Below are 12,855 nucleotides of genomic sequence, written 5' to 3' on the forward strand. Positions count from 1 at the left end.
GCCTTGGTTGTGTTTCAGGAGGCCGAGGCAGACAAGAACGTGGGGACTCATAAACATGTTCCCGGCAAGTGCCGTGGTCAGATGCTGGAGACTCATCCTCCTAGAGGAATGGGATGTGGATGTTGGAGGGGTAGCCGAATCCACCTGGCAGGGGTTTCCTGCTGCACAGTGTTGACCCGGATGCCAGGGAAGAGATGGACGTGGTCAAAAACATGCCCTGGCCTCGCACAGCTGAGCTGCCAGGCAGTCGGCTTATAGGAAAGGCACAGTGGCTCTTGGGAGGGCTTGAGTCGCCCACTCTGGCGGGAATGGAGCCCCGGGCCCTTTCAGCTCCGTAGTTGGCATCGTGAAGTTGGACTTGGCCAGGCTTGAACGGCTTGGATCCGATTTTAATGTGATTTCTTTACTTTTTTTTTTTTTTTTGTCGAGACAAGGTCTTGCTCTGTTGCCCAGGCTGGAGTGCAATGGCGTGATCTCGGCTCACTGCAACCTCTACCTCCCGGGTTCAAGCAATTCTGCCTCAGCCTCCCGAGTAGCTGGGATTACAGGCGTGTGCCACGCCCAGCCTGGCTTTGGCGTGATCTCTGTCAGTGCAGGAGCGGGTTTCTGTGCTTGGCACTGACCCTGGCTCTGGGCAGTGTCATCTGGCACTCTGGTTAGCGCAGCCTGGCGGGGTCAGGCAACCTTGGGGAGCAGGTTCACGGTGTAGTGCCTTTCCCCGGGCTTGCAGTGGAAAAGGAGCACAGCCTTTAGGTGTTGAATACACCTGAGAGCCAATCAAGCGCTGACTGGGAAACAGGAGGAGACGTGGTCGCGGGCCAGGCGCGGTGGCTCACGCCTGTAATCCCAGCACTTTGGGAGGCCAAGGCGGGCAGATCACCTGAGGTCAGGAGTTCAAGACCAGCCTGGCCAACATGGTGAAACCCCATCTCTACTAAAAATACAAAAATGAGCCACAAAAATGTGGCAGGTGCCTATAAATCCCAGCTACTCAGGAGGCTGAGGCAGGAGAATTGCTTGAACCCAGGAAGTGGAGGTTGCAGTGAGCCAAGATTGTACCACTGCACTCTGGCCTGGGTGACGGGAAAAAAAAAAAAAAAAACATAGTCGCCGTTGGAAACGGCAGTTGCGGTCGAAGTTGCTCAAGTTGCTGCGTGAAGCTTCAGCTGCTGCCATTTGTCTGCTTCAAGGGAAAAGCTCCAGGGCCATCCTGGTCTTTGCTAGAGGGGCCCTGGGGTGGGCAGCGCCTCTCCTGGGCTCAAGGTGGGAGAGGGACCCACCCTGCAAAGAAGAGGGGCAGCCCCTCCACCTGTGTCCTGGTGGGTGTCAGGCCGGCTCATGTGCACCGGGTGAGGCACATGGAAACCGGGGGTTGCCATAGTGAGGGTGGAGATAGAGGCTGCTGCGGTGTCTGGCACTGTCCCTGTGTGCAGAGGTGATGGGGAGGACCACCCTGCTCCTTGAGGCCCCAACCACGTGAGCGGTGCCAGCCCAGCTCCCCCGAGGCCCAGCTGATGTCACCTAGGTGGAGCGGGGCTGAGCGCAGGCAGGTCTCACCTCTGCTGTGATAGCAGGGAGCGAGTCCCCCTGCCCATACCCTCCTGCCAGGTCGCAGGTCCCTCCCCGGCCCGGGGCAGCCCGGCGTTGAGAGATGGAGCCCAAAGACCAGCCACTAATGGTGAGCACCCTCCCTCGTGTCCCCGCCCTCCCAACGCTGCGAGTGCCCGACGCTGCCTCCCAAGCCTGCAACCCCAGCGACCCCTCTGCTCTGTTATCAGCCCGGTCTACTCCTCCACTTTCCCTCCCTGGGAGTTAGCTGCCCCGCTTTTCCCCACCGCCTCCACACCCCCGCCTTGAGCCTCCAGACACCCTCTCCACCCCTACTCCCCATGCTGCTGGCACCTGGGTGTGCGGGCTCTGGGCTCCCCAGCCCCCTCCCTGGGCCCAATCCAGGCCATCTGCTGGGGGACTCAGAGCCTCTGCCAACTGGACAGCGGTGAGCTGAGCTGGGGACTTGCCCCAGGGCTGTAGCTGGGTAAGAAGAGATGCCAGTCATGACTGTCCCTCAGCCACAGCTGCTGTTTCTACCAAAAAATGTGTCCCTTTTATAGAGGGGGAAACGGGCATCCTGGGGCCACAGCTCCTGTGCAGCTGGGGTGGGTTTGAGGCCGGGATCTGGCCCTCAGAATAGGGAGTGGGGATGGTGAGGCCCACGGTTTCCCCTCGGGGAAGTTTCCCATGAAGGAGCTCAGCGTCTCTTCTGGAGGTGGCAGGACCGGGAGGTGAGGACTTGGACAGGCATTCCCCGCTCTGTGCCCCAACGTCCCCATCTGCTGAGCGAGGGAGGCCTTGTCTTGTTGGGGGCGTGGGCAGCCCCGTGGGAGTGAAGTCAGAGCCCACCCTGAGGGGCATGGGGCTGAGCTGCTGCCTTCACCTCTTCATGGAGACTGAGCAGATCCCAGAGCCGGAGGGCAAGGGAGGGCTGGGCCACGGGGATGGGTCCTGAGGGTGAAGAGGCCCTGTGCAGCTGCCCTGGTGGTGACCGCCTGCAGGTGGCACTTCGAATCCGCCCGCTCAATGACGCAGAACTGGAGGAGGGAGCCGCAGTCATCGCCCACAAAGTGGGGGACCAGGTGAGGCTGGGGCTCAGGGGGCTCCCTGCTGTCACAAGCTCACAGACAGGGCTCTGTCCCGGAGGTGTGGCTGAGACTGACACCAGGCCCACCCCACTAGGCCCAGTTTCTAGTCAGGGTTGGGGGCACACAAAGTCAGGGAGAGATGAGTGCCACCAGGAGAACACAGCAGAGCCCGGGGGGATGGGCAAAGTCAGGGCAGGGGAGCAGGCTGGAGCCACCCAGCGATAGCATGTGGGGGGGCCACAGAGCGGGGAGGGGGCTGGGAGGAGGGCAGAGCCTTCAGCAGGCCCGGCTCTGGAATTATGTGGCTGGAAAGGGTGGCTGCAACTCAGCAGGGAAGGGCGCCAGCATGCTGTCCGGCACGGGGATTTCTGCCGCTTCGAAGCAGGCTAAGAAGCCAAGCTGTTGCCACAGATTAGGGATGTCTATGCCCTCGGTGGTCACTCATAAGAAGAAATGCCCAGTATGGGGTGGAACTCAGTGTCACCAAGTGGATCAGGTTTTCCCGTTCGTCATTAGAGAGGCAGCTCCATAAGGGATGAGACATGGCCCCTGGGAGTCATGTGCACTCAGGGGCAGGGGACCCTGGGTGTGTCACAGGGACTCCCTGCTGAGCAGGGGGGTGCCAGTCCTGGTCCCAGGTCAGGAGGCTCAGGGCATCGTCTGCAAGAAGATGAAATGGACAGAAGGTCAGGTGCACAGACATCCCCAGCGGGAGTGGACTGCAGAGGCGGCAAGTGAATCAGTGCTGAGTTCACGGAAAAGCAAACGAAAGAAACCAGACAAGCGTTTAAATCGAGGGGAGATAGGCTCTGCAGGAAAGGACACAGGAGAGGGGGTCGAGACCCAAGGAATCAGCTGAGAGAGTGGGGACAAGTAGGGTGGGAGAGGACGGTGGCTTCACAGGAGCTTTGCAGAGGTCATGATGCTTTACATGATGCACCTGCAGCATGGATAAAAAGAATGGAAGTTGGCTAGGCGCAGTGACTCACACCTGTAATCCGAGCACTTTGGGAGGCTGAGGCTGGTGAGTCATATGGGGTTGGGAGTTCGAGACTAGCCTGACCAACATGGAGAAACCTCGTATCTACTAAAAATACAAAATTAGCCAGGTGTGGTGGTGCACGCCTGTAGTCCCAGCTACTCGGGAGGCTGAGGCAGGAGAATCACTTGAACCCGGGAGGCAGAGGTTGCGGTGAGCTGAGATTGTGCCATTGCACTCCAGCCTGGACAACAAGAGTGAAACTCCATCTCAGAAAAAGAAAATGGAACTCACAAGAAGGAACAGAGTTTTGCTCTTGTTGCCCAGGCTGGAGTGCAGTGGCGTGATCTCAGCTCACTGCAACCTCTGCCTCACGGTTCAAGCGATTCTCCTGCCTCAGCCTCTTGAGTAGCTGGAATTAACAGGCATCTGCCACCACGCCCTGCTAATTTTTGTATTTTTAGTAGAGACGGGGTTTCACTGTGTTGGCCGGGCTGGTCTTGAATTCGTGACCTCAAATGATCCTCCTGCCTTGGCCTCCCCAAGTGCTAGGATTACAGGCATGAGCCTCCATGCCCGACAAAGCCTGCTTTCTTAACCACCAGTGCCCTCCTGCTTCCTGTTGGATTCCTCCTGCAGCCCGGGCCTGGCCGATGGCCGGCACACGCAGTGGGGCTGTGTGGACAGGAGCTGCCCCTAGTCATCCTGTCTTTTGATTGTCTCCATCTTTGGAAGGAGAAAAACAGAAAGAAAAGGGAGTTAGTTCACTTAGGTCGTGGAAAAGTGCTGGCTAGAAGCCAGGAAGCCCCAGGGACCCGGCCCCAGCCCTGCCACTGACTCTCAAGAACCAGTGGCTGGCCCTGGTTTCCTGGGATCTCAGTTTACAAAGCTGTGAGCCAACGTGGGGTGGGGTGGGGTGGGCTGTCCGATGGTGGGGTGAGCTGTCCGATGGTGGGGTGCTTGGTCCCACCCAGTGGTGTCTCCCTAGACCCTGTGGCTCCTCTTGGCCACTGGGGTCCCCAAGGTCCTCCCAGCCAGGGAACTCCTTGCTGGATTAACCAGCTGAGGGCGAATTTGGTTTCTAATTGTCCTGTGTCCCCCTCCCAATTCCCTGGGAAAGGCTCCTTTGAACCTATCTGTCCCCAGGGACCCAAATACACTTTGCATCATAACTAGGTATTTATATGAGACGGCCCTGGGGGTGACCGGGCACTCAGAGAAACAAACAGCAGGGCTGCGGGTCTTGGCTGGGTCGTCCAGGCTGGAGTGCAGTGATGCGATTACAGCTCACTGCAGCCTTGAACTGCTGGGCTCAAGCAGTCCTCCTGCCTCAGCCTCCCATGTAGCTGGGACCACAGGCATGCACCACCATGCTTGGCTAATTTAAATTTTTTTTTTTTTTTTTTTTTGAGATGGAGTCTTGCTCTGTCGCCCAGGCTGGAGTGCAATGGAACAATCTCAGCTCTCTGCAAGCTCCACCTCCTGGGTTCAAGCGATTCTCCTGCCTCAGCATCCTGAGTAGCTGGGATTATAGGAGCCCGCTACCACACCCGGCTAATTTTTTGTATTTTTAGTAGAGACAGGGTTTTACCATGTTGGCCGGGCTGGTCTTGAACTCCCGACCTCAGGTGATCCACCCTCCTCGGCCTCCCAGAGTGCTGGGATTACAGGTGTTATTCACTGTACCCAGCTCGGTCCTTTGTTCTCCCGTTTCCTGTGTGTGGTTCAGCCCCAGTGAGCCATAGGAGACACGGCCAGGATGGGAAACACTCAGGGTCACGTGCAGAAACCCTGAGCACAGCAGCCGGGCGCCAGCTTGGCACTTCCCATCCCCTTCCCATCCCCGCCCCATGGGTTCATCAAAGGAAGCCCTGGGCCCTGAGGGACGCTGGTGGGTGCTGGGCCACTGTCCTCGATGTGTTTTGACCAAGGCAGCATTTCCCAGGCGTCAGTGTGGGTGCTGGGCTGCAGAGCCCAGCAGGCCTGGGGGAGCTTCCCGCTGTGCTTTGAGGGTACAATAGCGGTAAATGCTGCTCCTCAGAAGCAAGTGGAGAGGGCACTGGGCCGGGGGGTGGGTGCAGGCCCCCAACCCTTCTCCTGGCTCAACCACAGAGGTCCGCAGCCCTTCCCAGACCCGGACCAAGCCCCTTGGAGGGGTCCAGGGTGGGTGCCAGGCCTGGGGTCCGTCCAGGGTGTAGACCCTGCCCCATCCTGACCAGCCTGGTTGGCTCATTGCTCGCAGATGGTGGTGCTCATGGACCCCGGCGAGGACCCTGAGGACATGGCGCGCACACACCGGTCCCGGGAGCGGACCTTCATCTTCGACAGGGTGTTTGACCAGCACGCATCTCAGGTCTCCACCTGCCCCTGCCATCCCTGCGTCCTCCTGTGGGGCTGGAGCCGCCTGGTGAGGACATGGTGGCCAGGCAGTCTCGGCCCCGTCTTCTCACAGGGGTCTCCCTGAGGACAAGGGGACTGTGCAGAAAGCCCAGGGGTGGCAGGAGGAGACCCTTTCACAGAAAGCCCATCCCAGGGGTGGCAGGAGGAGACCCTTTCACAGTGCAGTGGCTGCCAGGTTGCGGCTTTGCGCGGGCTCTTTCATTCATACACTCAGCCCTTCATTCCACAAAGCGGCCCTGTGTTCTGTGGGGCTGGAGCGCAGCCCTGCCTACCCGCCCACATCCTGGCAGGGGGGCCGACCAAATGGAGAAGCAGGCGCGTTGTGAGCACACGTGGTGTCAGCAAGAGCCTGCAGAGGGGCTGGACACTAGACCCAGGGGAGGAGAGAGCCAGAGGGACAGGGAACTGGGCGGAGACTTAATTGTGCCCATTTCACAGCAGAAGCACCCTACAAGAGGTCGCATGGTGAGGCCCAGAGCTGAGCGTTTGGACCCAGAGTCAGATCACACACCCTCCTAGTCCTCCATGCCAGCACCCTCTACTAGGGACAAACGCTGTCAACACGTCACTTGACTCCCACCTGGGAGGGGGGTCACAGAGGGGAGCCAGGACCCAGGGACGGGTGATGGAGTGAGGGACACCCCCCTCTGAGTGGGGCAGGTGGGATTTGAACCCTGGCCTCCTGAACTAGGAGCGACAGGCCATCACCAGGGTGAACAGTCGGGAGATGTTTGGCCCCAAGATAAAGCCCAACAGAGGATTTCATGTTCCCTCCAGGCCCTGCAGCCAAGTGACTTCCCTTCTTGTGGTGAAGGGTAAAATCAGGGCTCTCCATGCCCTCTGTACCCCACCTTTAACTTTTTTTTTTTTTTTTTTTGGAGACAGGGTCTCACTCCATCACCCAGGCTGGAGTGCAGTGGTGCTATCTCAGCTCACTGCAACCTCCACCTCCCGGGTTCAAGCAATTCTCCTGCCTCAGCCTCCCGAGTAGCTGGGATTACAGGCGCCCGCCACCACACCTGGCTAATTTTTGTATTTTCGGTAGAGACGGGGTTTCACTGCGTTGGCCAGGCTGGTCTTGAACTCCTGACCTCAAGTGATCAGCCCACCTCAGCCTCCCAAAGTGCCAGGATTACAGGTGTCAGCCACCGTGCCTGGCCCCCACCTTTAACTTCTGAGAAGCCACGGGCCCCAGGTGTGCACAGCTGTCCCCTAGTGATCAAAGATGGTTGCAGAACAAATCACTCCAAAGCCAAGTGGCTTAGAACTGCCATTGATAATCGTCTTGCACAGTTCTGCGGGCTGACCCGGACCTGCTGGGCAGCAATCTGATGTCAGGGGGCTGCAGTCATCTGGGCCACATGTCCACGGTGATCTGTTCATATGACTCTCAGTGGATGCTGGAGATGGCTTGGAGTTCCACTGGGGCTGTCGATGTGAGAACGTACAGGTGTCTCCTCCACGTGGCTTGAGCCTCCTCAAAGCATGGCAGCCTGGGGGCTCCAAGAGAGCCAGGTGGAAGCTGCCAGACCTCTTAGAGGCATGGCCTTGCCTCTGCCACCCTTTGCTGTCCAAGCCAGTCCTAAGCCTGGCCAGGTTCAAGGGGAGGAGAATGAGACTCAGCTTCCCAGTGGAGAAGTAGCAAAGAAGCTGTGGCCATCGTTAACCTACCCGCCAAGTCCTCTCGTCTTCCCACTGGAGCCTGGCTGCTGAATTCACATGGAGAGCTTCTCCGGAAGGATGCTGGGTGCAGGAAATGGGCCTGCTTAGAACACCTAGGCCGCCTGTTGGCACCAGGAGCTTACCCCGGGATTCAGGACTCAGTGTGAAGGTAGAGGATTCGCTCGCAACGGCAGCTCCAGCTGCTGTCTCAGAAAACAGCTTTTCTTGCTCTCCAGATCTGAACGGCATGGAAAGTTACAGGGGCTCAATCATTGACATTTATTAAGGCCAAGTGTGGTGGCTCACACCTGTAGTCCCCACACATTCGGAGGCCAAGGCAGGCGGATCACCTGAGCCCAGGAGTTTGAGATCAGCCCAGATGACATAGAGAGATTTCATCTGTACAAAGAAAGGTTTTTGTTTGTTTGTTTGTTTGTTTTTAATTAGCTGGGCATCGTGGCACATGCCTGTAAGTCCCAGCTACTCAGGAAGCTGAGATGGGAGGATCTCTTGAGCCCAGGAGTACAAGGCCTCAGTGAGCTGTGATCGTGCCACTGCACTCCAGCCTGGATGACAGAGAAAGACCCTGTCTCAACACAAAACAAAAACACACTTACTGAGTGGCTACAACACACCAAGGGCTGTGTTCAGGGCCTGGCACACACTGCTTCACAAGCCCCACAGCCACCCTGTGACTCACACAGCAACAGGTCCTTGCTTTACAGGTGAGGAGGCTGAGGCTTGGGGAGGCTGACGCCCTACCCAAGTCTCTACAGCTACAGGGCTGTGGACCCAGAATTCGGTCCCAGCCATGTATGTCCAAAGCCAGAGGTAAGCGGTGCTGGCCTCGGAGCCTGTGCAGCCTGGGCACAGAAGCAGCTTCCTCCCTCTGGAAGCTCAGTGACCAGCCAGGGCTTCTGGGACATTTAAATGAGACAAAGGCCCTGGAGGGGGCGCCAGAGATGCAGAGGAAGGGACTGCTGCTTCTGTCAAGTCCAGCCAAACCTACACACCCTCATGCACCAGCCCTGGAGGTGTCTTTGCTTGAATGCCCCTGTGGACAGGGAGATCACTACCTATCCTCCTAATGCTGGGTATTGCTGCCTATGTCAACTTCTGCCAGCCTGAAACTTTCACTCCCTGGTCCTAGTTCTGTCCCAGAAAGAGGAGTCATGGTGCTCTTTCCAGACTCACAAGTCTGTTGCCACCTTGAGCCCTTTGCCACTCTCTTCTTTCTTTTGTTCTTTCTTCTTTTTTGAGATAGGATCTTGCTCTGTTGCCCAGGCTGGAGTGCAGTTGTACCGTCACAGCTCACTGCAGTCTGAACTCCCGGGCTCAAACAATCCTCCTGCCTCAGTCTCCTAAGTACCTGGAACTACAAGCCTGCACCACCATGCCTGGCTTTATTTATTTATTTATTTATTTATTGAGATGGAGTCTCGCTGTGTCACCCAGGCTGGAGTGCAGTAGTGCGATCTTGACTCACTGCAAGCTCCGCCTCCCAAGTTCACGCCATTCTCCTGCCTCAGCCGCCCGAGTAGCTGGGACTACAGGCGTCCGCCATCACGCCTGGCTAATTTCTTTTTGTATTTTTAGTAGAGACGGGGTTTCACTGTGTTAGCCAGGATGGTCTCGATCTCCTGACCTCGTGATCTGCCCACCTTGGCCTCCCAAAGTGCTGAGATTACAGGCGTGAGCCACCGCGTCCAGCCTATTTATTTATTTTTTGTAGAGACATGGTCTGGCTATGTTGCCCAGGCTAGTCTGGAACTCCTGGGCTCAAGCAATCCTTCCACCTCAGCCTTCCAAAGCACTGGGATTCCAGGAGGGAGCCTCCGCACCTGGCCTCTTTACATTCTTTCTTTTTTTTTTTTTTTGAGACAGAGTTTCGCTCTTGTTGCCCAGGCTGGAGTGCAATGGCGCGATCTCGACTCACCGCAACCTCCGCCTCCTGGGTTCAAGCAATTCTCCTGCCTCAGCCTCCCGAGTAGCTGAGATTACAGGCATGCACCACTATGCCCGGCTAATTTTGTATTTTTAGTAGAGATGGGGTTTCTCCATGATGAGGCTGGTCTCAAACTCCTGACCTCAGGTGATCTGCCCGCCTCAGCCTCCCAAAGTGCTGGGATTACAGGCATGAGCCACTGTGCCCAGCTTTTTTTTTATTTTCCTGTTGCTAAGGCTGGAGTGCAGTGGCGCAATCTCAGCTCTCTGCAACCTCTGCCTCCCCAGTTCAAGTGACTTTTGTGCCTCAGCCTCCCGAGTAGCTCGGACTACGTGCCCGCTACCACGCCCTGATAATTTTCATATTTTTAGTAGAGATGGGGTTTCATCATGTTGGCCAGGCTGGTCTCAAACTCCTGACTTCAGGTGATCCACCCGCCTCAGCCTTCCAAAGCGCTGGAATACAGGTGGGAGCCACTGCGCCAGCCTCTTTGCATTCCTTTTAGTTTCTCTCAGTTCTTAGAGAAGCCCTGGAAAAAACTCACATGTGTTTAGTACCTAATGCGTGGCAGGCCCCCGGTAGGAGACATCACATACCTTCTCATTTAATCCCTCGAAACCGCCCTGCAAGGTCAGCCTCGTCTCACACCGTGAGGCTCAGCGCAGCCGAGGCAGCGCATCCAAAGTCACCCCCGCAGGATGGGGACTTAACTCAGGAACATCCGGTGCCTGCGCTCTTTTTAGCCTTCCCTCCCCTGAGTATGGCCCTGTATCTGTCCGGAGGGATTGGAACCTGTGTAGACACCACACATCTGTCCTCTCCAAGTGGCCAGGCCCCCTGACTGTGGCGAGGTTGTCTGTGTGACTGTCGGTCCTCTGTCTCTCCACAGGAAGACGTGTATGGGGCCACCATCCAGCATTTGGTGGAAGGCGTCATCTCTGGGTACAACGTGACAGTGTTTGCCTATGGCCCCTCAGATACTATCAAGGGCCGTGTCCCAGGAGTAATCGGGGACTGTGACAGCAGGGTCTCGCTCTGTTGCCCGGGCTGGAGTGCAGTGGCACAGTCACAGCTCACTGCAGCCTCGACCGCCTGGGTCCAAGTGATCCTCCCACCTCAGCCTCCCAAGTAGCTGGGACTGCAGGCATGTACAACCATGTCTGGCTAACCTTTGCATTTTTTGTAGAGATGAGGTCTCCTTATGTTGCCCAGGCTTGTCTTGAACTCCTGGGCTCAAGCGATCCTCCTGCCTTTGCCTCCCTAAGTTCTGGGATTACAGGTGTGAGCCACCATTCGCAGCCTGGTACTCTTCTTTTTTTTTTGAGATGGAGTCTTGCTCTGTCACCAAGGCTGGAGTGCAGTGGTGCGATCTCGGCTCACTGCAACCTCTGCCTCCCGGGTTCAAGCAATTCTCCTGCCTCAGCCTCCCAAGTAGCTGGGACTACAGGCGTGTGCCACCACGCCCAGCTAATTTTTTGTATTTTTAGTAGAGACAGGGTTTCACCGTGTTAGCCAGGATGGTCTCGATCTTCTGACTTCGTGATCTGCCCACCTCGGCCTCCCAAAGTGCTGGGATTACAGGCGTCAACCACCGTGCCTGGCCTTCTTTTCTTTTTTTTTCTTTTCTGAGACGGAGTTTTGCTCTGTCACTGAGGCTGGAGTGCAGTGGTGTGATCTCAGCTCACTGCAACCTCCACCTCCCAGGTTCAAACAATTCTCCTGCCTCAGCCTCCTGAGTAGCTGAGATTACAGGCGCGTGCCACCACACCTGGCTAATTTTTTGAGCTCAAGTGATCCTCCTGCCTCTGCCTCCCTAAGTTCTGGGATTACAGGCATGAGCCACTGCGCCCAGCCTCTTTTTTCTTTTGAGACAGGGTCTCACTCTGTTGCCCCAGCTGGAGTACAGTGACGTGGTCATAGCTCACTATAGCCTTGACCTGCTGGGCTCAAGTGATCCTCCTGCCTCACCCTCCCGCGTAGCCGGGACTACAGGTGTGTTCCACCATACCCAGCTAATTTTTGTATCTTTTGCAGAGATGGGATTTCACCACGTTGCCTAAGCTAGTTTTGAACTCCTGGGCTCAAGTGATGCACCTGCCTCAGCCTTCCAAAGTGCTGAGATGACAGATGTGAGCCACCACACCCAGCTCTTTTTTTTTTTTTTTAGACGGAGTTTCGCTCTTCTTGCTCAGGCTGGAGTGCAATGACTCAATCTCAGCTCACTGCAACCTCCACCTCCCAGGTTGAAGTGATTCTCCTGCCTCAGCCTTCTGAGTAGCTGGGATTACAGGCGTGCACCACCAAGCCCAGCTAATTTTTTGTATTTAGTAGAGACGGAGTTTCACCATATTGGTCAGGCTGGTCTTGAACTCCTAACCTCAGGTGGTCCACCTGCCTTAGCCTCCCAAAGTGCTGGGATTACAGGTGTGAGCCACTGTGCCCAACTCTCTGTCTTTTAATGGCCAGCACTTCCAGGTGGAGCATCTCAGCCCACCTCGGGAGTCCCCCAACCCTGGCAGGTGTCTCCGCTCCTCCTCCAGGTGCGGGGAAGACCCACACCATGCTGGGCGTGGACGCGGAGCCTGGCATCTACCTGCAGACCCTCACTGACCTCTTCCAGGCCATTGAGGAGACCCAGGACACCACGGACTATAGCGTGTCCATGTCTTACCTCCAGGTGAGCCTGCCTTGGTTGCCTTGTCTGCAAAATGGGCGTGATGGCACTAGATGAAACGCAACTGTGATGTCCTCAGCACTGCATGTTCCCCGCTGAGGCTGCCTGGCCTGGTGGAAAGCCCCAGTCCCCAGAGTTGAGATTTCTCTGGAGGTTCAAAGCCCGGTGCTGTGGAAGTTCTTGGAGTTCTTTTTTTTTTTTTTTTTTGAGATAGAGTCTTGCTCTGTCACCCAGGCTGGAGTGCAGTGGCGCAATATCCACTCACTGCAACCTCCACCTCCTGGGTTCAAGCAGTTCTCCTGCCTCAGCCTCCCAAGTAGCTGAGATTACAGGTGCCCACCACCACGCCTGGCTAATTTTTGTATTTTTAGTAGAGACGGGGTTTCACCATGTTGGCCAGGCTGGTCTCCAACTCTTGACCTCAGGCGATCCACTTGCCTCGGCCTCCCAAAGTGCTGGGATTACAGGCATGAGCCACCATGCCTGGCCAGTTCTTTTTTTTTTTTTTTTTTGAGACGGAGTCCTGCTCTGTTCCCCAGGCTGGAGTGCAGTGGTG

At 56.6% G+C, this 12,855-nt stretch overlaps 1 protein-coding gene across 1 annotated transcript in view; it reads left to right on the forward strand.

Moving 5' to 3' along the window:
* The first annotated feature begins 2,495 nt into the window (after positions 1 to 2,495).
* The window catches only part of LOC129040815 (kinesin-like protein KIF19), a 45,091-nt gene continuing 34,731 nt past the window's right edge, over positions 2,496 to 12,855 (forward strand). The window contains exons 1-4 of the mRNA XM_054495639.1: positions 2,496 to 2,633; positions 5,861 to 5,971; positions 10,515 to 10,614; positions 12,166 to 12,302. Coding sequence (XP_054351614.1) covers positions 2,496 to 2,633; positions 5,861 to 5,971; positions 10,515 to 10,614; positions 12,166 to 12,302 — 486 coding nt within the window. The remainder of the gene's footprint in view (positions 2,634 to 5,860; positions 5,972 to 10,514; positions 10,615 to 12,165; positions 12,303 to 12,855) is intronic.

This window comes from Pongo pygmaeus, chromosome 6, assembly GCF_028885625.2.
Source record: "Pongo pygmaeus isolate AG05252 chromosome 6, NHGRI_mPonPyg2-v2.0_pri, whole genome shotgun sequence".
Taxonomy (NCBI): domain Eukaryota; kingdom Metazoa; phylum Chordata; class Mammalia; order Primates; family Hominidae; genus Pongo; species Pongo pygmaeus.